General features: G+C 42.1%; 1 protein-coding gene and 1 pseudogene across 3 annotated transcripts; one reads left to right on the forward strand and one right to left on the reverse strand.

The window, feature by feature from the left end:
• The first annotated feature begins 192 nt into the window (after positions 1–192).
• On the forward strand, positions 193–3,868 carry LOC125992555 (HMG box-containing protein 1-like; annotated as a pseudogene).
• Positions 3,869–3,939: 71 nt separating this feature from the next.
• Positions 3,940–26,715, reverse strand: ptprz1b (protein tyrosine phosphatase receptor type Z1b). 3 transcript variants are annotated; one of them, XM_049761688.2, is made up of 32 exons: positions 26,634–26,715; positions 17,193–17,261; positions 12,549–12,728; positions 11,944–12,095; positions 11,777–11,872; positions 11,654–11,720; positions 11,437–11,594; positions 10,705–10,852; positions 10,349–10,533; positions 10,162–10,288; positions 10,054–10,094; positions 9,533–9,994; positions 9,330–9,474; positions 9,093–9,266; positions 8,885–9,029; positions 8,718–8,809; positions 8,571–8,656; positions 8,070–8,090; positions 7,889–7,985; positions 7,430–7,512; positions 7,225–7,359; positions 7,033–7,164; positions 6,819–6,976; positions 6,612–6,747; positions 6,094–6,240; positions 5,942–6,035; positions 5,798–5,871; positions 5,584–5,712; positions 5,361–5,513; positions 5,154–5,296; positions 4,946–5,081; positions 3,940–4,882 (listed from the first exon to the last, which is right to left on the reverse strand). In XM_049761688.2, the coding sequence occupies exons 2-32, from the start codon at positions 17,254–17,256 to the stop codon at positions 4,739–4,741; spliced, it is 4,104 nt and encodes a 1,367-aa protein (XP_049617645.1). In that variant the 5' UTR covers positions 17,257–17,261; positions 26,634–26,715; the 3' UTR covers positions 3,940–4,738. The 3 variants fall into 3 exon arrangements, with proteins under 3 accessions (XP_049617645.1, XP_049617642.1, XP_049617644.1); XM_049761685.2 differs by lacking the exon at positions 26,634–26,715 and adding an exon at positions 23,103–23,381; XM_049761687.2 differs by lacking the exons at positions 8,070–8,090; positions 26,634–26,715 and adding an exon at positions 23,103–23,381.
• Between the last annotated feature and the right edge of the window lie 772 nt (positions 26,716–27,487).

The following is a 27,487-nucleotide window of genomic DNA, read 5'->3' on the forward strand; positions in this document are numbered from 1 at the left end:
ACTTGGATACCGATTAATAAACAGTTTTGCTCTGTTAAATGACAATGAAGGCGTTCTATCATCATTTTTAATCTTTCATTTTTTATCTTTTATCTTGATTTTAAAACGCAGGGCCGTCTGCAAATAAACAGACCAATGATGCTGCTGCTAGCTTTTGATTGACAACAAGTTGGACCAATAGGATCGACGAGGATGATATGTTTATACCAACCTACTTTTCCGCACAAGGCCACTGTTTAGGTGAGTAAAGAAAAAAGTTTAATAAAACTTTTCCGCGTTTTAATTCGTCGAGTTCGACAAGCGACCACACCAATGTACTGAGTATGCTTTAAACTTTAAAAATACGAGACAAGATCGAGATGACGAGGCCTGTCCTTTTCATAAATACGAGCTCCGTAGCTCGGTCGCTCTTAAAGCTTCATTGTTGACGTTAGTTGTTTTTGTTGAAACGGCCCTTTTCCCTAAACTCACTCGACGTATTTATTATATTTAATCACTTTTTCTCAACACAGACATCGTTTTTCATACGAATATATATAATTCATAGACATTTTTCTCGCGTTCGTCGACGGAAATCCCAATTTTTAATCGCACTTTCATGTCATGACCAATCAAACTCCTTCTTGTGCTTATGTCTCGTAAATATGACTTTTCATAACACATCGTCTGAATAAATAGTTATAACAACATTATTACAACTACTCCTTTCGTTATTTGTTGCCGTCATTCACAGCGTTGAATGAATGGGTCGTTACGCGCATGCGCGGACGCTCTGAAACTTTATAAACAAGAGCCTGTCACATGATAACCATATTGTGCAACAGTTTTGGAGGCAGGTTAAAAAAAATAAAGATTAAAAACTAGAACTAGTGTGTTTTTGTCTGTGTGATATTTGCATTTCTAATCACATACTATTTCAGTTGACATGATGATGTGGGAGGTGGTGATCCCCAAAGGCCTGTCAAGTGGTAACCTCAAACAATTCAAGGAAACCGAGCCCCACTGCGAATGCACAGGTATTCGCCATCTCCATGGCAACGGTCAGACATCTATTAATCAGCACTCGATTTTTTTCCACTCACAGAAGAGATTGTAGAAGTGGATCAGGACCAATCACATGACTCCTCACCTACCCCAAAGAGTGCTATGGAATTAACAGAATATGGTAAATAACATTAATAATGACTTTAAAAGACATAAAGACACAAAGATCCTTCTGCTTTTTCTTCAGCTGATCTTCCAAGCCTGGAGGAGGCTCCAGAGGAGAAAGAGATGACAGCGATTTATCAAATAGAGGCGGGCACGGGGTGTCGTGGGAGGTCTGGTGACACCCGCTGGTTGACCCAGCTGGCTCACATCGCCACCGGGCCTCAGAGCCCTCTGCTACAGGATTCTCCCCACGGCAGGTAGAATCACACATCTACATTTAAGATCAAGCAAAAGTACTTCACTAATACATCTGGGTTTGGTATTTTCAGTTCCTCTACTGCCCGAAGTGATTTACATTCGTACGCCCGGCCCCCCCTTACGAGCTCCAGCAGAGGCAGGGTACAGCAAAGCCACCATGGATGAAGCGAGGGAGCCACTTCAGAGTCGCTTTGTTGCATGATGTTTTTTTTTTTATGTTTTCACAGACGAGCAGCGAATGCAGCTCGGCCGTGTCCACCAGATCTTCGCTGTCTGATGACGAAGACACAGCCTGGAGCGTCTCCTGGCCTGCCACTGCCTGGCATTGCTTTCTTAAAGGTACACGCGCAAATATTTAAATGCATTTAATTTGAAAAAAATTCAAATGATGTGGTACTTTTATTTGTATTTTCTCTGAAGCTGTTTTGTGTGTGCAGGTACTCACCTGCGTTTCCACAGTGGCGCCAATGTCGAGTGGCGCAAAGTCGAGGACCTTCAGTCTGACCTTGAGGAACAGTCCACCTTGGCGGTATTATATTAAAAAAAATAATAATAATAAACATCCAAGTATGAGCAATTTGCATAGCGGACTAAAAAGAAAAACTTTTTGCAGAGTTACGGCTGTGAGGGTTTGCAGCTTGTGGCACACTCCGAAAACGTCTTGTCTGGTCAGGCCATCTTACAGCTGACCTTTGACCCCGGCGCTTTTGGACACAGCTTGTTAACTGCCCGCTGTGAACTTGACCATCCGTTCTACGTTAAAAACAAAGGTAAGACGTACGAGAGAGGATTCGCCCATAACAACCTGCATTTTTTAAAAACATTTTTTTAATCAGGTTGGTCGTCATTCTACCCGAGCTTGACCGTGGTACGCTACGGGATAGCCGGCTACGAAATGGAGCTAGGCGACGTTTGCCTTCCTCCGGGTCACAGAGATGCCGAACATACAGATGACTCGCTTGTCTTTGACACATTTAAAAGGTATTTCAAAGTTCAACATACACGTATGATCGAGACGATCATTTTTTTCTGCGTTTTTCCGCAGTTACGATTTCACGCCACTGGACTCTTCCGCCGTTTACCTGCTGAGCAGCATGGCTCGACGGCGTTATGCCTCCCAGTCCAGCGGGGGCGCCATTTCCCCACACCGAGACACATTACAAGGTTTGGCATTTTTTCATTGACACTATAAAAAAAGAATAGTGAAGAAAAAGCTTGTTCAAACCCAACAGACGCCGACACACCCAGCCGCTCCCGCTGTCCTCACCGCAAGCCAATCAAAAGCCAAAATGTCCGCCAACCAGGAAGTAGCCAAGTCACACCCAAGTGTAAGCGGCCAATGAATGCATTCATGCTGTTCGCCAAGAAATTCCGAGTGCAGTACACGCAGATGCACCCGGGCAAGGATAACAGGTTGGTGTGCGCCGCCGCCGCGGTATTGCGCAATAGTTTTAAACACGTGGGTGCGTTTCAGAGCCATCAGCGTGCTTCTCGGCGAGCGCTGGAAGAAAATGCGGACCGAAGAACGTCGGGTGTTTACCTTACAGGCCAAAGCTCTCGCCGATGAGCAGAAGAGGCTCGACCCGGATTGTTGGAAACGCAAACGCACCGATTATGTGAGGACACGCATAAATCTCCGAAATTATTTCTTCATGATTTTAATAAATGCTTTTTTTTGTCAACAGGTTATTTCCGGCGACAAGTAAAAAAAAAAAAAAAGCTACAGGACGACATGTTTTATTTTTTATTTTTTGGGGACTCATCCACATTTTAAAAATCTAATCAGAGACGACATTTTGTAAATTTTTCTGGTTTCTAATTGGTGCTTTCGTGCTGAGGATTAAAATTAAAATAAATCGGGATGGCTACATTATTATTTCGCAATAATCTTGAAGCAGGTCCCCCCCAATTATAAATGCATATTGTAATGTTTATGTGAATTTATTCTAACTGCAACATAAATTGTAAATTTACACTTAGCTTGCTTATTAATGTACTTTATGTAAATATTGTATACACTCGTTTTTAAGATGTGCATGCCAACTTAATTTAGATTTCACCAATAATCAGGTCAACATTCATAAAAATGTCACCGATATAATGTACTGTATGTGCCATAATTGAATAATACAAATATATTTTTATCAAATATTTTAAGATCATCACACATAAATGTGTTGAGGCATCATAATTAGATTTTTTTTTATTTCGGTGCATTTTAATCGATTAAGTTTGAAATGTAAGAACGGAGAAGGTGCAGCGTTAAAGAAATATCGCTCTGTATTATTTACGACATTTATTTATGATGCACTGTATACACTTTATCATGTGTGACTGCGACATTATAATGACAAATATTTTTCATAACTTTTACTTTTGTGGATTATTTACTGCTCTTTTCTGCCATTTGTTGACAATGCAATATAAAGTTTGAAAAATAATAAAACACTTTAAAGCTTTATTTGTCTTTAATCGCAATGAGCAGACTTGGATCATTTGTATAAAATAAGAGACTTGGATTTTTCCCAAAAGTCATATTCAAGTCTTTTATTCAATCTTTTGCTATTTACAATACCGCACACATTTGTGGTTGCAGATAAATGTGTTAACTTGCTAGAATTACCGCAACGATAAAAAAGCGTTAACAATGAGTTAAATCTATGATCTGTACGTGGAATTATCAAATCCACGTAGTAATACAATATGTGTAAATGACTAGAAAAATGTCATAGAAAATATACATAAAAACATACAGTAATTTGGCCTTTTGGTATTTAAGGGATATTTACACAACAAAAGGTTTTCACTGTTATAGATTGATGGTGTCTGATCGGGGACAAAATACTGACAAAAATTGACGACGGAATTTGGACGGAATGTCTAACTTTTTGATTTTAGACTTAACAAGTGCAAACGAGACAGTAGCCACCTTTAGTAAAAAGACGTCGATCACAAAGCCATCGTTTTGGTTTAGTCAAACAGTCGCGTTAGCAAAAAAAAAAAAAAGTAAGTGAATTTTGGCTTCACAGAATGAAGACTTTTAAGCGTGTAAAAAATACTCAGCTTTTGGACACTTGGACGCTTTAACACTGATTTGTAATGATAGGCAAGTGAAGCTTCAAGATGATTCATGAATCGGTTGTTGTGTTTACTTCGACCTCTAGATGGCAACGAAGAGCAGAAAGCCCACCGACTTGCCATTTCTTAAAACCGTCAAGCCAACATTGCCATCTAGAGGAGCCAATACAACAACTGGTTCATGAAGCTTCATTTTCCCACCACGACTGATTTGTTCTGTTATCGCATGTGTGTGTGAGTGTGTGTGTGTCATCTACATGAGTGACTCAAGGCTTTCGGCAATGTTGTTATTCCCCAGCAGTACTGATCCGTTGGTTTCTGAACTCTGGAGGGCTCGTTGGTCCTCCTGGCTGCTCACCAGACTCAGCACGGCCCGGTACAAATACTGATACTGCTCCTGTTGGGTGTGGGGGGGTGTCCTCATTATTGTGGATTATTACATGTGTGTCGGAGCACTTACTATATCATTAAACACTCCCGGCCTCATGAGGTTGGTCATCCTCGCCACCTGGTAGACGTCGACTTGCCCTTCGTCCTGAAGCTGGTTGGACAATGTGGTGAGGGCACAAAAAAGACCAGAGGTAACACCTCCCAGTCTACAAAAAAAAAAAAAAATCAAAGCAGGAAATTAAAATCAGGAAATAAAATTAGAGCAATGTGGTACTCACGGGTCGTGTACAACTGTCGGCCCTGGTGCACGTCTGCTGTGCTCGTTCACTATGTTGATGAATTCAAAGCAATTTCGAATGGGGCTGTCAGGGTTGGGCCAGCAGGGGGCGATGTAGAGACGCACATCTAGAGTGTAATCGTTCTGGAAAAGAAAAGTGTCCTATAAATTTAGGTCCAATTAGTGCGAATAAATGTGTCCTTCAAACCTGCGTGGATTCTAACGTGACATCTTGCACAAGCACTTTGTCGTCATTGGACAGACACGCTTGGCTCTCCATTGATTGCGTCACAGTGAATCCCTCAAAGTTCATTATTTGCTCTTCACCAGGCCGATACACACACAGGTCCCGGTCCCCACTCTGTACATAAACATGCGTGTGTGTATCAATATAAATTTGAAGATCTAAATCTTTTAGATTTTGCCCTAACCTGACAATGTGGGTCAGACAGCTGGACCACCACGCGCGTGTTGTGCTCCCAGATCATTCTCCAGAAATCCTCCACAGTGCTGCTGAGCGGCGTCTGACTCACAATGAATTCTTTATTGTGGCGGTGGCCCTGCGATTCAAAGCACAGCAGCTTCAGAAAAAAATTCCAAACCGTGACCGTTGTCTTAACTCGAAAGCGTTTGAAGTTGTTTTACCAGAACGTAGGAGGCGTTGATGTAGCCTGAGGAGTTTCCTTCTGTGGCGGTGAGACAAACTCTTGATCGCTCCACTGGAAACACAAGACCTTTCATCGTGATTTCAGAGTATTTCGGGGTGGTTGATATGAGGACAAGACTAACCGGGCATCAGCGCTCTGGCTCGGTTCCTCATAGCGTTGCCGTCTCGCAGAGCCGTGCTGTAGTCGGCGTGTTTGGCTTGCCGCTGACTGATCAACTGAAACAATGGTCGTCATGATCCGATCAAACCCAAATTAAATTTATACGATATCTACCTTGAATTGCTTGTCCATGCGTGTCCGGCCGGACGCTCCAGGTGTGAGCAGGCCGGAAACATAGGAATGGAGATGGTCGCAGGCGACGGAGGTGTGGCGGCTCAATATGGCCTCTACTAAAACGTCGTGGATGAACACGTACTGCTCCTGGAGACAAGAAATAATTTCAGTTTCAATCTCATTAGATCAATTTAAGAGATGTTGCTCAGTTACAAGATGTCTCCCTCCCACTAGGTGGCAGTCAGTAAATTACAGCAGCACATTTAAACTGAAGAAGCAAAAAACAAAACTCCAATCCTATTTGCTTCGGTAATATGTAATTATTAGTTTTTTTTAAAATGGATTTTAGGTCAATAAGGTTAAATAATTGGAACAGCATCACAAAGCTGCTAATCGTTAGCTTGTCTATGGCGTTTTGCATTCTTTGTTAGCATTAAGCTAGCAAAGTCGTGCAGTTGTTTTAAATCCACTTCCTTCGGTTTTAGGCTTAGGTGGCGAGTATCTCTGTGTTTGTTTACCTCTGTTTGAACCAGGAAGTTCCTCTGAGTCCGCACATGTTTCAAGAACCCGAGAACATTCACCGTCCCTTGATCCTCGATCTGCTGCAGCATGCTATCTATGACAATATAAGTCCCCGTTCTCCCTACGCCAGCACTGTGACACACACACAAAAAATACTCACCAGTTCAACGATGTAAACACACACGTAAATACAAACAGGATACCTGCAGTGGACCAAAACGGGTCCCATATCCTGAGTTCTGGCCTGAGAGGAAGTTCTGATGAAGGACAGGACTGGTAGAGTGTATTCTGGTACTCCCATGTCTGGCCACTGGGTGTAGTGGTAATGTTGGACTGTGTGTTCGACTTTCCTCTGGGACGCCTGGAGGATCAGAGATGTTGGTGGACTGAGGTTGAGAAGGATCAGGAGAACGTTACCTTATTTGCCGTTTCTCTGATGATCAATGTCCGAAGTGTGTAGTAAGCGAGGGTCTTGCTGCTCTTCAAAGTCACCTGGTATGAACCGTATTCTTCCTGACCATCTTCTGGCCAGTATTGATCGCACTTGGTCTATAAGGATGGATATGAGTGAGCAGGTGACCTAATGAGAAACGCCGATGACGCTCTCACCCGTCCTTTCTCCTTCAGATTGGTAATCATGACGATGATCCCGATGTTCTGCTGCCAGATCATCCTCCAGAAGTCTTCCCTGCCTGCTCGGAGAGGACCCTGGGCTGCGATGTAGGCCCGGGTACGTTCGTAACCCTACGGAGGAAAGCGTTAACTGAATGTTTTAAATATGTGCGAAATATATTTTGAAATACAGAAACCTCACGTCAACAAAGTTTGCGTTGATGTAGTCCTCGCATTTCCCGTCTTTGTCCAAACTGTTAGTTAGCTTCACTCTGCTATGGTCATCTGTGATGGAGGAATATTTTGAGATGTTACGTCATATTTTGGTGAATTAAAGTACAGTAATCCCTCGTTTATCGCGGATAATTGGTTCCAAGAAACACCCGCGATAAGTGAAATCACCAACGAGAAGCACTGAGCAGGCTAACGAGTTAGCGGAAATATGCTAATTCGCGATCATGCTAACACGCGAAAAGGAACTTCTAAAGGAATTTAAACAAACATTTGGAGCAATACTAGATTGTCCTAAAGGTTAGACACATGTTTCCTCAATTTAGAAGTTTTATTTTGACTTTTAAATTGTTTTTTAATTTGAAAAAATGTAGTGAAGCCGCGATAAACGAAACGCGAAGGATCACTGTAATGCTGTATGGAGACGTACAGGCCAAAATGTTGATGTATCTGTTTTTGGATTTATTCTCAGGTTGACTGGAGCTATCGGCGGTGATGCCCATGTCCACTGTGCACGCTTGCACCTCCTAGAGGACAACACAAAAAAAAACAATGTGTGTCATCTTCATTTTATTTTCATTGTATCGTTTCCCAAAAACGGAGCATCTTACCTCGTAGGATTCTTTCACAATCTAATGCAGGGTGGAAGTGAGGATGCGGAAAGCACAACGATGGCGGTGATGAGAGGAGAGTCGGGGGTAGGGGGGGGGTAGGGGGTGACACACAGGCAGACAGGGAGTCAGTGCAGGTCCAGGTACAAAGGGGCTCATATGCACACAGAGAGGTTGAGCGCAAGCCGTTATATAATCCCGATTTTCCGTGACTAAAGGGCCCAAAATCGAAATTTCGCCAATGTCCATTCTGTGTGGAAGTTCATGCTCGGAAACAGAGGGGGACTGATGCCATGCAGATGCACCCCCGTTTTGACCCCAATCCAAGACAATATTTGTTTTTTTTTTATTTAAACTGTTATGTAACTATGCTAATAGCTAGCTAAAAGCTTTTTTCGTAACAGCATGATGTTAGCGGATATGGAAGTGTGTTATTAAAAAGCTATGACGGATGATTCTAATTGCCCCCCCCCCACCACACACACATATTAGAACACACACCTCAAACTCCTTGGAGAAGGTGTTGGTGTTGTGGAGCTCCATGACGTTCTTCACAAATTGCTTCACCGTCAACGGCTCGTGACCGTCTGGCACGGAAAATTTTCGGTTTAAATCAGAACGGTGATTTTAGGAGGGGGTGATGGTTACCCGTGGCGAGGAGTAGAGGGGTGGACGGGGCCGAGATGACTTTGGGTGACGTGCTGTCGTCGGGGTAGAAGTTAGCCGACTGGAAACAGTTTCTGTCATGTGACCAAATAAAAAAAAAATGTGATGCCGGTTTGTGTGATGTCAACTTTGTGTTTTTTTTTTTTTACCTCCAATAGACCAGAATGCCCACCAGAAGCAGCAAACACAAAATGGTGAGAGTGGAGACAACAGCCAAAGGAATGATGGTCCTCTTTTCCCGCTCGACACTCCCGACCAACCCCACGTGAGATTCGTGACTGCTGTTGCTTCCCTCTGACGTAAAAAAAAACAAATGTTTGGAACGTGAAGTTCAGGAAGGTGGTCTTGAGGTCTTACCATTAAACATAGGCTGGGTGGTATGCATGAGAACCCTGAGGAGAGAAGAAGAAGTGAAGGATTTGTAGACGGTATCGGCGAGGGTGTTGCTTCCAGTCGCCGTCTTCTCGGAGATCCAAAAAGAGGTGCTTGCTTCTGGAGGTTTGTTTACGGGTGAATCGGATTCGGTGGTTCCTTGAGGCATAAAATGTCAATTAGGAGGTCGTATTAAAGCCGTTTTTTTTTTTTTTAGCTAACCTTGTGATGTAAAAGTAGATCCTTGAGAAGAGGCGGCCATTTTGGATGTGCTGTTGATTGGGTCTTCGTAGAAAACGTCGGTGGTTTGAATGTTCTTCACAGAGGAGTTTGACTTATTTGGATCCGTTGGGCTGAGATCTTGAGTCTGGAACAGAAAGAGATTTTGAGTTTTTGAGGAGTTTGCTGTGTACTTTGGATATTACCTGAAGTGGCAAGGAGGTGTCTTGGGTGATTTGTTGGCGGACGCTAGGTAGCGTGCTAGGCGCCGAAACGGGAAAGAGGAAGCCCGGTTGCTGGGTTATACTAGTTACCCAGATTGCGCCGTTGCCGTCCAAGCCGCCGTGGGTAAATATCCGTTGCGTTCGAGTTCTTCGCCCATCTTCAATGTGGTTTTTGCTCACGTCGTCACTTTTAGATTTTTTCTTTTTGACATCGGGGTTGAGTCGTGTTTTCTGTACGGGCGACTCGGGAAGAGGAAATTCTGGGGTGGATTGAACGGCGACCTGGTCCGGCGGGTTCTGGGTTGTTTGGGGGTGATGTGTGGGTTGGTTTTGGTAAACTCTAGTCTGCTCTGCCGGGATTTCCTCCACTGGACTGTGATCGACTGGAGTCAAATCCAGAGGATCGGGATTCTCCGGCTTCTGCCATTTTACGTTCGGTGACATCTAAGAATGAAAATTGTATTTTAACAAATAATCATTTTGCGTTAAAGACGATTTCTTACCTCTTTGGTGTTTTTCGGGTCATCGGGAAATGCTTCATTCTCTAGAAAGGGATTATTTCAAGATATAAATATGTTGTTGGAAATTGAAAGATGTGATCCTGTTCGTACCGGGATCTTCTAACGGCATGTCAACGATAATTTGGTCGCTCCATCTTCCTCGGAGGCCGTTGGTGCAAACGGCCACCACTTGAACAACGTAGCTGCTGTTGCTTAGCAGGCTGGAGATAATGGCTCCCTGTAAAAATCCGAAATTAAAAATCCAATCGTCGATATTTGTGACACACGTGAGACGTACCACGTCCTGATCCCCGTCAGTTCTGTACTCCTGCTTTCTTTGGTTCGGTCCTTGCAGTCTCTCATAGGTGACGGTGTACCAGTCGATAGTTGTGTCATAAACGAAACGCGGACGCTCCCACGTCACCACGATGGTCGTTTCGTTCTGAGCGTCAGCTTGGACGTTTTCTGGCGCCGAACTGCAAGCTAGAGTTGAAGTGGAATAAATTGTGAGGAGGAGCTACTTCATATTTCAGAAATTTATGCAGATGGAGAGGATAGCGAATTGCCGACCTTGGAGGTCGGTCAGCACTTTGCCTTTAAACCCCCACCTCCATATTTTTCAAAGCCTTAAAAATGGCATCCATCGTGACTTACTAGGGGTGGGCACGTCCTCAACTCCCGTGTACGAGGCAAACACCTGTCCCATGAACTGCTGTTGTTCTCTGAAGTTATTTTGCAGGTAATCGGTTAGCATCACGTAGCCTGCCTGCTCCACCGTCATCACCTCGCAGAACGCCTCCAACTACATGGGGGGGGGCACAAAAACAAATACCGTATTTTCCGCACTATAAGGCGCACCGGATTATAAGGCGCACCTCCAATGAATGGCCCATTTTAAATTTTGTCCATATATAAGGCGCACTGGATTATAAGGCGCACCTCCAATGAATGGCCCATTTTAAAATTTTGTCCATATATAAGGCGCACTGGATTATAAGGCGCACCTTCAATGAATGGCCCATTTTAAAACTTTGTCCATATATACATTTGGCCCGCGGGCCGGACTTTGGACACGCATGCTGTAGTGGCTCAATATTGGTCCATATATAAGGCGCGCCTGATTATAAGGCGCACTGTCGGTTTTTGAGAAAATTGGAGGTTTTTAAGTGCGCCTTATAGTGCGGAAAATACGGTATGTGTCTTGTTTTGATGCCAAAGTAAACACCACGTGTAAGAGGATTGCGTTAGTGCCAGCCGGATGGGCGAGCGCTGTTCTATTTTTAGTTTGCGTCTATCTGCCCGTGTCACGCCTTGTCACTCTCATTTCCATCATGCAAATGCACACTAACACATGGCCGGAAACCAACGACCGGCGCGGCGACTCACCTGCGTTTCCGATATTTCCGCCGGGTGTTTGAAGACGACCCACTCGACCGTTTCCGAGCATGGAGGGGAAGTCAGCGAGCCGTTGTAGATGTAATATTTGGCGGTGTTGTTTGGAAGCAAGGATTGAAGGGTCAAGGCTTCCATTGAGCCGCTCTTACCTGTACACAAAAACAGTTAGAATAGGAAGCACGCAAAATATTTTTTGAAGGTGACTCACCAAATCGACTAACAGTGTTGACAGCGTCGATGACGGGATTGAGGTTTACGTTGTCGTCCAAGCTGATCTGCAGAGAAGCACTTCTTCAATAAATATTACTTTAGAACTGATATGTTGACTTACCTCAAAGAGCACAGCTAATGCCGCAATCCTTCCACCCTCCCCAATGGCCTCTTCCAAACTTCGGAAAGCGTTCGGATCGTAAGCGTAGATTTGCATCTGGGAAAAAAAAAAAATCGGTTAGCCCGAAGCTAGCACAAGTGTAAATATTTTAGTTTGTTTTGAAATACCTCAAGAGGGTATTTCATCCCATTGAGGCTGTGCTCGGATCCATCGGAAGTCGCATTGCAGCGCCCCCAGTGGAAGGTGACGGTACTCACGCGGAACCTAGAGCTCAACCCGCCTCCGCTTACATAAAAATCGCCATCCACATTGATAGCCACTAAAAAAAAACACATTTGCAACAAAGACTAATAAATTCCAAGTAGCTCTTCAAGGACATAACAGGATATGAAATGGAGTTAACAGTAGAGCTCATCCATTATTCCTCATCACCTCTTAGCTCTGCATCGCTACCTGCCCTGATATCTAATTTCCTCCTTGGCCTTTAAGAGATGGAGAGATTCATTTGAATGTATAGATAAGCGACTAATGAGATCGCTCCGACGGGATTGGTGTGTTTATTAGGCGAGACATCGGTCGTTGTACTCCATTTTGCTATTTCTCGTCTATACATTCTCCCCTCCGGCTCCTTATTGACTTTTTTCGTATGCTCGGCTTCATCTCTGCCTCTTGACATTGATCTGGCTGTGGAGTGTTGTGCCTCGAGCTGCCTCCCCATCAATGACTTCCTTTATTTATTTTTTAAATCAGCACCTGAAGAAGATCATCAAACCTGTTTTGCCGTTGTTGTGGATGGTGGTGGATTCTGCCATGAGTCGGTCCCAACCCTCTAGTCGAAGGTTCTGGTATTGAAGTCGGACTTGGGTGAAGGTCTCGTCGATGTCCACGGGTGATTGTCTGGCGCTGTTACATGTCGGGTACTTCTTACCCCAGTTGCGCTGGTTCAGGGTACCTGTTTAGCATGTGATGAAAATCCGAGCAAGCTGAGCAACACATTTCATATTTCACCCAGAAAAACAAAAATCACACCAGATTTGAAATCTAAAGAACTGCTGTCAGACTAATAGAAGTGTGGGAGGTAAAGTAACATCTCGAGAAGCTTGCATCAGAACCCCGACGGGGAATATGGAGCTAAAGTTAGCATAAATCCAGTTAGCAACGATAACTTTTGGTGAGACCAATCCCATCCATGCATTTCAAGTGGACCTTCTGGTGCTCCTCCTCATCTTTTCTGCTCACTCTGCCGTATTAAGCGAAGAAATAAAGAGGATGAGGCTCCGCGAAGCATAAAAGAAAGCAATGAGCGGGAAAAACTGTGGCGGAGGACGGCGCGGAGTGCAATCCCTGTGAAATTGAAGTCTGACGAAAACACACGCAAACCGAAATGACCTTTGAGACACAAGCTATAATTCAGAATTGCTTTCACGGAAATAATTACAATTTTGATGAACCACCAATGCTATTCATGAGCATGTCTATGGAGTTTTGCATTGTTATTAGCGTGAAGCTAAGTGGACATTCTTAACGCAAATCTAAAGAAAACTACAGTAATCCCTCGTTTATCGCGGATAATTGGTTCCAAAAACCACCCGCGATAAGTGAAATCAGCGAAGTACGATCACCAACAAGAAGTCGTGGGCAGGCTAACAAGTTAGCGGAAAGATGCTAATTCGCGATCGTGCTAACACGCAAAAACGGACTTCTAAAGGAATGTAAACAAATAATACTACATTGTGCTAAAGTTTAGACACGTTTCCTCAATTTAGAAGTTTTATTTTGACTTTTGAATGTTTTTTTAATTTGAAAAAAAATCCACGATGTAGTGAAGCGGCGATAAGCGAAACGCGAAGTAGCGAGGGATCGCTGTAATATGTTATTCTCTTTGAATTATATTTAGCTTAACTAGGAGTGATACTAGTGGTACTTTTATGTTGTTTATTTGGTTTTCTGAATGCCCAAAGAAGTATTTTCATGCTTAATGATAGACAATGACATATTGAAATGCAGTTTCTCGCCTTCTGCTTTTGCTTTAAGCAATTAAGCTCTCTTAAAAGGTAGACAAGCACGGTAAAAAAAAAAAAAATGCTAATTTCATCCTCTGTGAATAGGTTCTGCCCTGCTGAGCCAGAGAGCCATTCAAAAATACATGTAAGATTATGAAGTTGAATAATGTAAGGCTTAAGTTTTTCAGAGGGGGGGAGACTGTCTGCTTCTGTTTGCCTCAGCAGTAGCAAAAAATAGCCGAAAAGATATCAAATATTAAAAGCCGGATCGTCGCTGTTGAAGCTGGTTAACCCGCCGCTAAAATGGTTTGAATATGAATTATCGAATCACAGGGAAAAAAAGATCACAGGGAGTTAGCCTCGTTTCACGTTTGCGGGTTTCCTGTTTTGAATCGCCTTTCATTTAAATGATTTGACATCTGGCTTCAGTTCTGATTCAACTAAAGTTTTATTATGATTATTAGACAGAATTGTATTCTGGAAATTAGCACGGAACATTTTTCTTTCTCTATTCAAATGAATAATACATTCATGAGAGACGTTTGGGAGCAGAAAAAACTAAGTTGGATTTTTAGCTTGCTTGCAAGCTTGCTAGCAAAAGAGCTTCGTTAGCTCTTTTGCTAGCAAGCTAAACATTTCCAACTTCCCATCAGGCACATCTTCACCTCGCCTATCGTAGTATTTCTTTGTCTGCTTACAATTATTTTTCCTCATGTAGATAAATTCAAGTGCCTCTTCACGCGCGAGACATTCACATTGTTTGACATAAAAGATTGAGCCTAAAGCTGACAAGATGAAAGCGGCACACCCACGCAGACGGCAAGCTATAGCAAGTGTTTCTTCTCCGCTTCGTCTAGACATAAAAACATGTCAAACTCCCAAGATGGCAAAAAAAAAAAGAATAACAATACACAATCAAGCAGTGAATTGCCTGTGTGTATTTTAGATTAACAAAATGGTTCATTAAGCTAACACTATTAGCTACTAGCTAAACCGCTAGTACCGCTTTGGGTACATGAGTTGTTTCATCTTTAATTTACAGTCTGATTCAAATCAGTTTTTTTTCTGTTACTTAATTACTAATTCAGTTTCCTTAATTTTCTGGGTGACTAATATTAAACCGAAGTGAAGCCGCGGTCATTCCATTTCATTTTGTATAAATGAAAGCTGCATGAGGAGACAAGGAAGTGGCACGTGTACGTGCACACCTCCTCATCATTAACCCATGTCTGAAACAAAAGCTCTAGGAGCAGCCTCACCAGAATATTTAACAACTGGAGCAGAAGAAAGGCCAGCCTTAAGAATTCGCCGAGTGGGCGAGCGGTCGGGAGCTGCGAACATGTGCGTGCAGGAAAACACGGAGCGAGCCGCCAAAACAGCTCGCGGGCTTTTTTCCGGTTCAAATATTCAAGGTGGGATCTCCTATGACCAAAACAGGAAAGCCCTTAAAAATTATGACAGAAGGAAACAACATTGACCTTTGACTTTGAGTGTGTGTGGCTTTACAGAAGAAGGCCAAGCAGATGGATTTACGCTGGCACGATAAAAGAGCATCATGGCCGAAGCCGGAGCAGCTTTCAAACAGTTTTGGCAGCTTGTATTTAGACAGAAATTAACAGAGCAAAGTGGAACGCTGCGAGCTCCAGCTGCGAACGCTGGTCTGAGGTCAGTCCATCACATCGCATCAATAGTCATACCAGGGAAAAACTGTTTTCACTACGTTAAACAGATCTGACCCAAATTGGCTTGCAAATAGTTTGTGGGGGCAACGCGTAGAGGCGGAATCAATACAAAATTATTTTGGGAGGATTTTAGAACTGAGAACCTATAATCAGTGCAAACTTGCATGCAAACAGAACAGATGGGACCCCCGTGGGTCCTCCAGGCAGAAGGATCCCAGGGCCACCAGGGACCATCATGATGTTCAAAAACTCATGTCTTCCCGAAAATTCCAATTAACTTGAATCTAAGGAATGATAATATATTATTGCAGCTAAGAATCTCAATAACGACCCAGACTAAACGATTGTATGACTTTCCAAAAAAGCTCCAAGCAATAAACTCATCCTTTAAGGTTCTCACATTTACTCTCCTACGTCCTTTTCCACATATTTCCTTTCATTTATTCGTGAAGCTCTCTCCCAACCATTCCAAAAAAAAAAAAAGAAGCTGCCTCACAATGAAGTGCGCTTCTTTCACATGTTAATGTTTTTACTCACGGCTCAGTGAACAGAACAGGGCGAGGGAACGGAGCTGCTCAGAAAGACCCGATTGTGACCAGAACACACACACACACACACACACACACACACTCTCATGCATATGGCAAGAGTGTCTCCGGTTACAGTGAAGCAACACCAATTGGCACCAGCTCGCCTTTCCTGTGTGATGATGAGCATCGGAGACGAGGGTAGCGTGATAAACAATCAAGAAAAGCAAAATAAGAAACTAAGTAAAGAAGAGGAGGCACTCTGACAAACGTGTGCTCGAGAACTAATAGAAAAGATTTGAGAGAGGGAAGAAAACAAATCAGTAAAATGCGGGAAAACAAGTGATTGCCAACAAGAATTTTCCGCACTGGTTTGTCCTTGTAGTTATTTCCAATGATGAATTTTAAATTATAAATATGGAAGTGGATGATTAAAAAAAAATATATATATATATATATATATATATATCGGGAGGTTTCAAATCGCTGGAAATCCACGAGAGGTTAATATGATTAATAGTCCTCCATTAGCCCAGTGATGACCCCTTCGGACCCGGTTGGCCTTTCCCAGTAAGAGGCCATAATCTCCTCTCCGACTATTATTCGTCTGCTTCTGACCACTCTTGTTTCTGGCTAGCTTAAGCGCAGCAGGGGTTCCATGCTGAGTTAGTCATGTGAGCATATGGCCCGAGGCAGATCAAGGCTCTCTTATGGGAGATGTCGACTGATACGGTAATTCCTGCAGATCAACTGATCTGAGACTGACATACGCTGGGCTTGTCGGTGTCTTTTTTTTTTTTTTTTCCGCAATGTTGGCACGGATCATCCTTAAGTTTCAGTGTTCATTTGTCAGGAACAGGGCAAGCTATTTCTGGCGGCACGTTTCCAATGTTACAATATCATTACGGTTTATTTTAACATTCGTATTTATATGTTAGCATTTAGCATTAGCCAAAGTCATAACGCAAATGCTTGGCTAGCAAGGTTACATTTTTCCGTTTCTATTTTACGCTTCAAGCAACTCTTGCGGAGCTAGCTGAAGCTAGCATAATAGTGCTAAATTGATCAAATAAAAGGGATACTCTATATATACTATATAAATATAATAATTTATCATTTTTAAATCATATTTTTTTATATTATAATTTTTAAAATAGATTATATTGTGCCTAATAATCCGTAAAATATTGCAAATGGTACATACCTGTGTACGACCAGTCGATATCTTCTTGGAATTTCTTCAAGTTGCGGACCAACGGTTCCACCATGGCGACTGCGGAGGAAACAAATACGACAATTGGTTTCCAAATACATATTGTGGAAAAGTACGCTCGAGCTACATTTTAAATTCAGTTGTCACACACCGTGATGCATCCGCGAAAATACTCGGGGCCATTTAATTATGTCATCGAAGGGAAGAGCGTGAGGAAGTAAGCAAATTAGATGAGTCATGGCATGAAAACAACTGAAGGGGAAAGGGAAAAGTCACCATGATGAGAATAGCAAAATAAGATTACAGATTATGCAGAACATGAATAAATCAAAAACAAGGTGAATAAAACAACATTGTTGTTTTCTTCCTTTTCCAACCTCCAAACACTCAGCAGAGTCAAATTTAGGTCAGAGGAAACGACTGTCATATCCACAACATGAATTCAGCATAATCCTGTTGTTTACCACAACAGACTGAAAAAAGATAAACATTGTGTAACAAAATCCGGCAAAAAAAAAAAAAAATCATTTCAACCCTTCACTTTGTAGCTTGTTTTAATATCTAACAATATATGCGCATTGCATATAAAGGCATTACATATTACGGCTTAAAATTACAACTCCATTAGAGGTTAAAATAAAACAACAGGTAATAATTGGCCTCGATAGTGTGTGTGTGTGTGTGTGCAGCAAAGAATACATTACATGAAACGCGGCTGTGGGATGTTAATGAGGCAATTAGCGATGCTACAGGCCTGCGGCGGCGACTTCTTTTCTTCTCCCTTTTATTGTGCCCTCATTCACTTGTCTCGCAGTCATTCCTCCTCGACAAAGTCTGAATTTTATAGTTTCGAATTTGGAAAGGCATCAGTCCAGTTTTTTCTTTTTGTTAAATACTAAAACACTAAAGGTCCTAGTATTGATCCCTGCGGGACACCACAGTTAACAATACAGCTTAGAACGGGTGAGATCATTTTTTAAAAATTGTCGGAAAGTCTGAAATGGACTGAAGCTGAAGACTAATTCGTATAAAAGCACAAATGAGCCAAAACACTCCGCTTTCCTCTAATTACAACGTAGTCGAAAATCCGTCTGGATTCCCATGAGCTCAAGCTGAGCGAAGATGCCGCAAGCAGGATTGTTGATCATTTCGGGATCACAGAGCCTGTCTCAGCAGAAATGGAACGAGCAGAAGAGCGCTGGATTAGCCGACTCCCGCGAGCTGATTTAGACCAAAATCCTTCCAATGAAGGGAATTGTCCGTGGGCCTTCTCTATAACTGATCTAGACTTGTCCCATTAAAGAAAACCCCAAAATACCAAGTCATCCAATCTAGCTTTATTTAAACATCGCTGTCATTGACAAAAATAAAATACGGAAATGGAAAACAGATAATTATACCTTAGTGTGGCAGAAATTTAATTAAATGTTTGATGAGTAGCGACAATTCTTATCTCTTGAGACTTGTCGCAGGTTTCGACCAAGTTTGAACAGCCACGAAAGTTACTGATGTGACTTTTTAATTAAATTCTACAGATCGGTAACAAAGCACCCGAACAATTTTTTCCGATTCATTTGCCGATAGACATTTTACTCGTTCTCACACTCAAGTCCAGCAACAGAAGGAAGCAGTTAATAGGATCAGACTTTATGTTAAATGGAGGACAGTGGAGCTTTAAACAAACCGTACATTGTTCCGCCAGGACTGGGCGGTATTAAAAGCTGCAATTTAAAACCCAAGAAGACAAGCTTATCACTGGGATCTGTGTGTGAGGGTGTGTTTGGTGACCGTGAGAGTTTGGGGGGCCCCCGTTGGACAGCTGTAGATGTCCAAAAAGGGAGTGAAATGTAACACCCTGTTATGAACGGACATATGGGGTACAACATGTTTTTTTTTTAACGTTTTAAATATTCATATATGATTTTTTTGTGTAATTGCTGGTGTAAACACAGAATCATGTGTTTGTTGCTTTCTAAAGATGAAGGAAAATCAATGTTGCACTCTCTTGGTGCATTGTGAACGACAGCGAGATTAATAAAAGGCAGTGGGGGGGTTTAAACATGAATAAATACTCGGAAAGCCTGACACCACGCATGATGAAAGCTTAGCTTTTTTTTCCCTATAATTATGTCGAGTTGAAGCGCCTTGAGGGTTGCTTTTAAAGTTCAGCCTTTTCTTCGTGCTGAGGATATAAAAAAAAAAAAAAAAAGCTGCTCTTGACAAAGACAAACATTGGCGGTGCATAGAAATGTTTAATAAATCCACAGGTGTATGTTGATAGCGTTTTGGGTTTTAATTCTTTAGATTTGTGCCCAAATAGGACAACGACTAGACTGGATTTCTCGCAAGACAATCCACCACAAAAAAAATTCAGCAGAAAACCCTAAAATAATAATATTTCCAAGTATATTTCAAGGGGAGGCCAGTGCCCCCGGCTGCCCCCCCCTAGCTCCGCCAGTGTATTGAGATATAGCCCCATTGTAATTAATCTGCGGGTGTGCACAATTATGCAACCATAGCATTTAAGTTAACTTTTAAAAATTCTTTGTGCAGGTTACATTAAAGTTGGAAAAAATTACATTATTACATTCAAACAGGGGTGTGTAGACTTTTTTTTTTTCCTCTTCCACTTTGCTATTTCCCACTGATTATGTTTATGCATAACATCTACAAATCTTTGGGCTGATGACATTTGCATAAAAAAAAAAAAACAATCAAAACTTCAGTTAGTTGAATATCATTATTATGATGAGACTCGGGCACAGTAGGATAATAAAAAGCCGAGTAAAATTTCTGTCAGTAGCCTCAAAAGCAAAAATGCAATTACAAGCTTTCACCTCCGGCTGGTGTTGAGTTCAGGTGTAAAAGGATGAATAAGCTTTCCTTCTTGCATTCTACCCTGCAACTAAGACATTTTTTTTTTTATCGCTTGTGAGTGCGAGAGGTGAAATTGCGGCGAAGAATCAAACGAGCGAAACGAGTAATATCTGAAAAAGAATTGTAAATGACCTCTGCAAATATGTTCGGATGTTGGGAAACATATATGTGCATGCGGGCGGCGTGTTCTAATTCACCTCACTAATCTGCCTGCCTCGTCTGAGCAGTGAGATGCACCAATCCCATCTGCTTGGCACAAAGTGGGGAAAATACAGCGAGCGCGTGCGTGATTAGTAATCCCGCATCCGTCCTTGCATTCTAATACCACCATAAAAAAAAAAAAATGATCAGGAAGCAACTTGTTACAAACATTGAAAGCATTTTCCAGTGGAAAATATTCATTGAGGAATCATGTTGTCCATCAAGTCTGAATGAATGGCGTTTCCATGACAACCAAAAAGGCCTCCATGGCGCGTGGAACACCCTGACTTCCTGTCAGCTTCCTGATCCGACTCTCGCCATCGCCATGGAGACGTAACAATCTCCCCTCCTCGCTGTCTTTCAGCCTCGGGTCATCTAAGCCCCCCCTTCCTCCTCCCCTCTCGTTCCTCATTTGTTGCTAGCCCCAAAAAACCAAAATAGAGCACAGCTTCCAGAAGCTTAGCCTCGATTTAAAAAAAAAAACTGGATTGCGACGCTCTATTTCGTTCATTTCTGGGATGGTGGAATGCTTTTTAAAAGTAGATGTTTACCCCTTGCTGTTCACTTGTGAAGGGCCACCACCCGGTTGAGGGCACTTGAGAACTCGGAGCAAGGCCAAAGGGGGAGGGAACTGGAAGAAGGCCAGACTGTCATTCTCTGAGCTTCTACTCATGGATTACTATCGGAATGTGAGTATGTTTTAAGAGCGGGGAGGGGCGTTCATCAACTCACATTTGGTCACAGTTGCCAAATGAGTCTCGCTACAAAACATCACATTTCATTCAATTGATTGGCTTTGGGTTGGACTTCACTTTTGACAACATTAACAAAGACGCTGTCTGGTTCCCACCGAACTTGGAAGAAGGAAGTCAAAATGTAACACAAGCTCGCCAAATGAGTCGTTTGAATCCAATTTGAGTGAACAAATTACAAAATACTGCGATAGCCCAATGTTGCGCAATCAACTTTCTCGCTGGCTGTTAGCGAAGCATCAATAAAAAAGTAGAGAAATATACTTTAAATGAGGAAAATTCGTAAAGACATTTAGAAATAAAATACTGGGGATGTACAAAAGGAGGGAAGGGCGAAATATCCCAGCAGTACCTAAATGAATTATTTACTGGAACATCTGTGGTTTGTTTCGGTGTAAAAAAAAAAAAATCTGAAGCAACTCATGACATCATCTGAAAGCAACACCCTATCTACTAGTTAATCAATACTTGAATCAATAATCTGCGAGTTAACTGACACAATCCGATGTCATGTAAATAAATGACACACATTTCATCCATTCATGTCATCGGCACGCTCTATATATTATTCATGCTTACGCTTAGTGAGTGCGCCAGGTTTTTTTTTTTTTAAGGCAATTACGATTAGGCATCCCATAATGCTGCCGGATGCCTCGCACAGTCCGAGGGAAGCGGGCCAGATGGTATCTCCCAAGGACAACATATGATCAGATTAGCATGCGGTGCACAATACGGTGGTATGTTGTAGACTTGATTAGATATTTGTTTTGATCTCATTTGGATAATCGGGAGGTACACACACACAGTGGTTGCGAAATGATCGATTGCACGCTGGCTGTTTTCGAGAGAGTCCCTCACACCAATTGTCACGCACTGGCGAGCCGTCAATAGCCCGATGAGATAATTCAGTGAGGGTGAGACGCCAAATTCCAAAAACTGGTTTGGAATCAAAAAATCCGGAAAAATATTTTCACTTTACCAGGACTTTCAAAGTTAAATACAACTGAACTGCTGTGATTCTTTAGCGTGCCACTAGAGGGAGTCTGCACCGACTTTTTCTTCATTCACAATAAAAATGCCAGATTAATTTGTCAGGCGACAACACAAGTGATGAAAAGTTGATTTAGCAACACACTCCACTGAACAAGACTTTGTCATCCAACATCAGTGACCTCCGACTCCTAACAAATGCCGGACAACAACAAAAGTCCCCGAAGGCGAGACAGACTGTGTTTGGAGCTCATGGGACAAATAAGGTCACAACATTTGAACATGTGCGTGCTTGCGGTATGTGTAATACAAGAAACTGTTTTAGAGCGCTGACTTGGCAGACTATGAGACAGATGGTTGGACAACACTGTGGTCATGTCGCTGCAGGGAACAGTCACTACAACCCCAACAAGAAAACTAGTATATTAATAAACAATATATATTATTAATGTTGAGTTTTTACTGCTTTTACATTGGTGTAGCTAGAGAGGGGGGTTGTGAGGGCACTGCCTCCCCGAAATATGCCAAATAATTGGCTATATAATTTCAGATTATTTTTTTTTAGATTTTTCCACATCCCCCAAAGGGAACATATAATAAAGCAACATTTTTGGAAGAATTTGGGGAATTTGTAAAAACGGAGAGAATTACAGGTAAATCAAAGTAACCCCAGATAATAATAATAATAATTTTTATTTATGCCTTCTAAGGTTTGGAACAATAGCAACAATAATGAAATGAGAGCAACCTAATTAGACACAAATTTCAGTACATGTATGTTAAGTGAATGCTTCCATTTCCAGACGAGTAGCAAATTAAGAAAAAATAATGCTGTGAATCAGTTCCACGCTTTGCACGCTAAACACGCTCGTGAAAAATAGTTGGTGGTGCTCGAAGCGCACGAATGGAGCACACATATGCATCGCAGCATCTTCAACATGTGTCTGCAGCAAATTACAAAACACAAAATGCTTTGCCATTAAAATAAATAAAAAAGTTTCATCCATTTCTACACAAATGCGCATTATTATCATCGTAATTATTGACAGGAGTGTCCGTGAGAAATATCGGATTTTCTTACCCACGAGGCTGAGGAGCAAAAGCCGGGAGAGGACTTGGTGGACCCATATTGTCTCCATGGTCCCCCCCGCGAGAAAAATGACACGCGAATTGGGAAAAACGTGCGTAAAAGATGCGCTAGTAGGTCATCGCGCCGGTGTGCGTTGACGCCGCTTATCGACGCTCGGGTTCGGCGCGGTTCGTTTCGGGTCTGCGCTGTCTGGCTCGCTCGGCTGGCCGACTGAATGTGGACGCAAACGGGGGATGAAGTGAGCGCCACCCACCCGCCTTAATGAAAATGAATGAGGGGCGTCTTGGTGATCTGACTCCAGGGATTTGGATGTGTGTGTGCGTGCACTTGACATCCAATCAGTGGCTTTCATCTCTGAAAGCACGCGGAGCTCCTGTTGCATAAACTGCACGTCTATCATGAAATTAATTGCGGGACATTAAATTAGATAAAGCTTCCGATTTTTTTCTATTTTTTTTATCACGGTGTTAATTATTGTGGTTGCAGAATTGCCTCCAGGGGCGCTCCTAGTCAGAAAGGCACTTTGTGCAAAGCCCCCCCTAACACCCCACCTAACATCATTTTTAGCATTTTGCCTCCACAAGGGGGCGCAAACTTCCCATACAAACGCAGTTACATGTTATGAAGATAGGAACCGACAAATACTGTATTCAATTAAATTCCTATACTCAAACATTAAATTCATAATAGATGATTTTTTTTTTTTTTTTGCAGGATCTAATGTTGTCATGGTTGCCATATCTACAGATGACTGAATTTCCCGCTAAGCGCTAAAAAAAGAAGTCTCTTTGGAGGACTTTTCATAAAAGGATGCGTTCAAGGAACTCGGGATTCAACGGAATCATGGAGACCCCGCTGATCACAGTATGCCTTGATGAATAATTTGCCAAAAAAGAAAGGCTGGGGTCCATCGAACTGGAGCAGCGGAACACAACAAAACTCTCCCACAGCGGAAATAAAGTGTGTGTTGATGTAAAAGGATTAGGCAAAGGTTGGACAACAACATTGGCCTGAAGGACCCGAGTGAACAGCACCGAGGGTGTGCGCTGGGAAAAAGAACGAGCCGGGAACCGGGTTCACATGCAACAGGCAGCTTTTAAGCGATTGTGTGCGAGAATGCGAGAGACGGCCTTGAGCCTTGCTAGAACAAGCTGCTCTGGTTATTCCGTGTGCATTCATTAGCATAAATTAAGAGAGATAATCCTCCTTCAATTCCGCCAGGAGAGCCTTTGTGTCCCACTTGTAGGTCCAACATTTAGGGTCTAGTGTTTGGAATAACATCCTCTCAAATGCCCGCGCTTCCGGAATACATTCTGTAGGTCTTGGGAATGAGACACTTGAGCTAGCTTATTAGCGACATGGCTACATTTCAATACAAACGTACGGAGATAAACATGAGGAGCTTTGAGATGTTCTTGACAATTTTTTGTTGATAATACATTTTTGCAGGAAACGTGAAGACACACACCTGCCGGTCCTCATGTTATGGTATTGCCGTGTACGCGTGTGTGTGGTTGCCATGGCATTTAGTCTCGAGTCGGAGTTGACAGTAATATTGACTTCCTGCGGTGGCAACTGGAGGTCACCGTGGTGGCCGCGGCATGCCTGACAGTTAACTGGTCGATGTTTAGCCTTTGCCATGTGTGTGTTCATGTGTGTGTGTTGATGGCAAATGTGAGGCCCTGTGCTTATACGATGAGTGAGCAGACTGTCTGGTATGTGCAAATGACTAAAATAATGTCGAGCCGGATGTAATTTGCCAGATGCCTATTTTGTCATTTATCAACGCCTGCGAGATTAGAGGAAATTTATCTGTAAGCACTTTATTGATAGTCTCTCTGCTCGTATTAATTAAAAGGGAACAAATGTTCCTTCAGGGACACTCCGGCTCCATTTAAGAATCAATTTGTTCCTTATCTTTTGAAATGTAGGATCTTTTCTATTTTTTTTTCAAAGGGAAGAAAAAAAAGCTGGCGGGGGTCGTTGTCATTTAACATTTACGTCAAGCGACTTCAAAAAGTGCCGAAGATGTCCACCTACATCTGTGTGTGTGTGCGCCAGCGTTTCACGTGTGTGTCAGTCTGTGATTTGACATTTACCTTCCTGGATCGTTAAAGGTTTGGCTGTAGATCTCAAAAACACATGACTCATCTCGTACTTTTATTTCATTTCCCCAGCGAGGTTTATGTTGTGATTATCTTGACGTCATAAAGTACATAAATCCATATTCTGGTCATGTGATAGACAGAATACGTCATATATATATATATACACACATATATATATATATATATATATATATATACACATATATATATATATATAAAATAAATAATATATATAATTATATAAATAAATAAATAATAAATAATATGTATAATAATATATATATATATATTAAAAAAACATATATATATATAGATATATACACATATATATCTTTTTTTTTTTAACAGCACCAAAGTGAGGCAACGCGGCGTAAATGCATAATTTACGATAAGTGCCACACAAACAACGAGATGAAATGAAAGAAATGAACCAATTCGAAGGTGAATCAATTGGCCCGAGAGAGAATCTTCCCAAACGAGCACTTTGTGAAGCTAAGCTGGCATTGGGTCAATAAACCTTGCTGAGGATTTAACTTTCCTCTTCAATAAGCTGCTTTTAAAAAAAAAGGTAACATGGCGAGTGTGAATTGGTGTTGAACTAACTGAACCAGCGCCGAGCGAGAAAAATTCCTTTTCAAAATATTCTTCATTGATTTGGTTAGGTCAGTAAACATATCCGTAGTTGCAAAAGTGGGTTGTTATTCTCCATTTAGGAAAAACTTGAATGCCGTCACCTCAATCAAACATGTCACCTTGAGCTCCAGCCAGATTCTAAGCATCGTGGAAAGGTGTACCTCAGCTGGAGAATGGAGGCGGCCATTTTCCATGGTCAGGGGTCGGTGCGAATGAGTTGCATTTATACATGAAAGCCCGGCCAGACGTGCACAATTACTCAGTTCATCGGCGGCGGAGCTCATCCTAGAATAAATCGAGCGTTCATGGACGCTGGAGCGACTCCATGAGATATTTACCAATCACAATAACCCTCCTGAATGAGCACAATCTGCAAATTTCCAAAATAATTTCTCCCAGACTATGATTCTGTCCATTATGTAACAGCAGGATGGAGGCGGGCTGTAGCTTGCTGTATTAAGTAGGTCATGAGATTAAAGGGAATCAAATCGGTCTCGTCGCCTCTTCTTTTTGCCTCCATTTACCCCAGTGAAGATAATCATCGATAATCGGTGCGTTAAATTGTTACCCTTAATTTCACGATTTATTAGGAAATTAGTTTTTTCTTGCTTTCTTCTCGTGTATTTTTAAAAGACACAACATCTGGATTACTATAAATCATACGTGAGGTTAGCTAACGCTCAAATCAACTTAGATTTGTGACCTTAAGACCTAAAAAAAAATAGTGAAATGAGATCACGAGATAAGTGTAAATTATATGTGGAACGTGCCAAACACTTACTTTTCTAAAAGCACTGCATCCTCTGCAGAGGTTTGCATTTTTTTCATCCCCCCTTTGGTCCGAATGAGCACACAAACGGAGATGGATTGCTGCTGGGCGCCATGGCAACCTCTGGGGCTTTTCTTCATCGGCTGAGAGGAAAAGCAAGGAAGGACAGAGGAGGGGGGGAAGAAGGAGTTAATCAACACGGTGCATTAATTTGGCCTTTACTTTCTGCAAAGCTCTCACACTCGCTATTGTGCATCCAAATAACCTGGGTGACAAAAAAAGCTTGCATGGGAAAATACTTTCATTTGAATGGGAGCAAACTCAAAACATTTTGGAGAGAATGACCTACATTTGGATCCAGAGTGTGATAAAAAGTCTAGTGGTCTACACAAAGTTGTATATTCATTTTAATCACTTTAGAATTTATTTATGTTGTAAATATACGGAAAATTAATCATTTAAAATAAGATTTTGCTGCATTATAGTTTGAATGTTGCCACTGGATTTTTTCAGGGGCAATATAGGGCTCTCAATAGGGTTCAATGTAATGTGCTGCCATCTTGCGGAAATAATGGAGCACTGCAAGAGAATTAATTTAATATTACGGAAAAATTCTGGTCCCTTTTTACACCCTCTCAATAGGGTTCAATGTAACGTGCTGCCATCTTGCGGAAATAATGGAGCACTGCAAGAGAATTAATTTAATTTGAAGTCTTACTATGCAAATTCTAACGGAAAAATTCTGGTGCCTTTAAACACCCTCTCAATAGGGTTCAATGTAATGTGCTGCCATCTTGCGGAAATAATGGAACACTGCAAGAGAATGAGTTTAATTTGAAGTCAGCGCCTCAGAAGCGGCAGCGATT

This window comes from Syngnathus scovelli, chromosome 22, assembly GCF_024217435.2.
Source record: "Syngnathus scovelli strain Florida chromosome 22, RoL_Ssco_1.2, whole genome shotgun sequence".
In the NCBI taxonomy this organism is placed as follows: Eukaryota; Metazoa; Chordata; class Actinopteri; order Syngnathiformes; family Syngnathidae; genus Syngnathus; species Syngnathus scovelli.

Coding starts and splice junctions, on each gene's coding strand:
- ptprz1b (XM_049761685.2), bottom strand. CDS start 23,160: ATGGAGACAATATGGGTCCACCAAGTCCTCTCCCGGCTTTTGCTCCTC. Junction 9,475..9,532: donor ACACCTCCTTGCCACTTCAG/GTAATATCCAAA, acceptor TTTCTGTTCCAG/ACTCAAGATCTCAGCCCAAC. Junction 5,514..5,583: donor TGTCTGACCCACATTGTCAG/GTTAGGGCAAAA, acceptor GTTTATGTACAG/AGTGGGGACCGGGACCTGTG.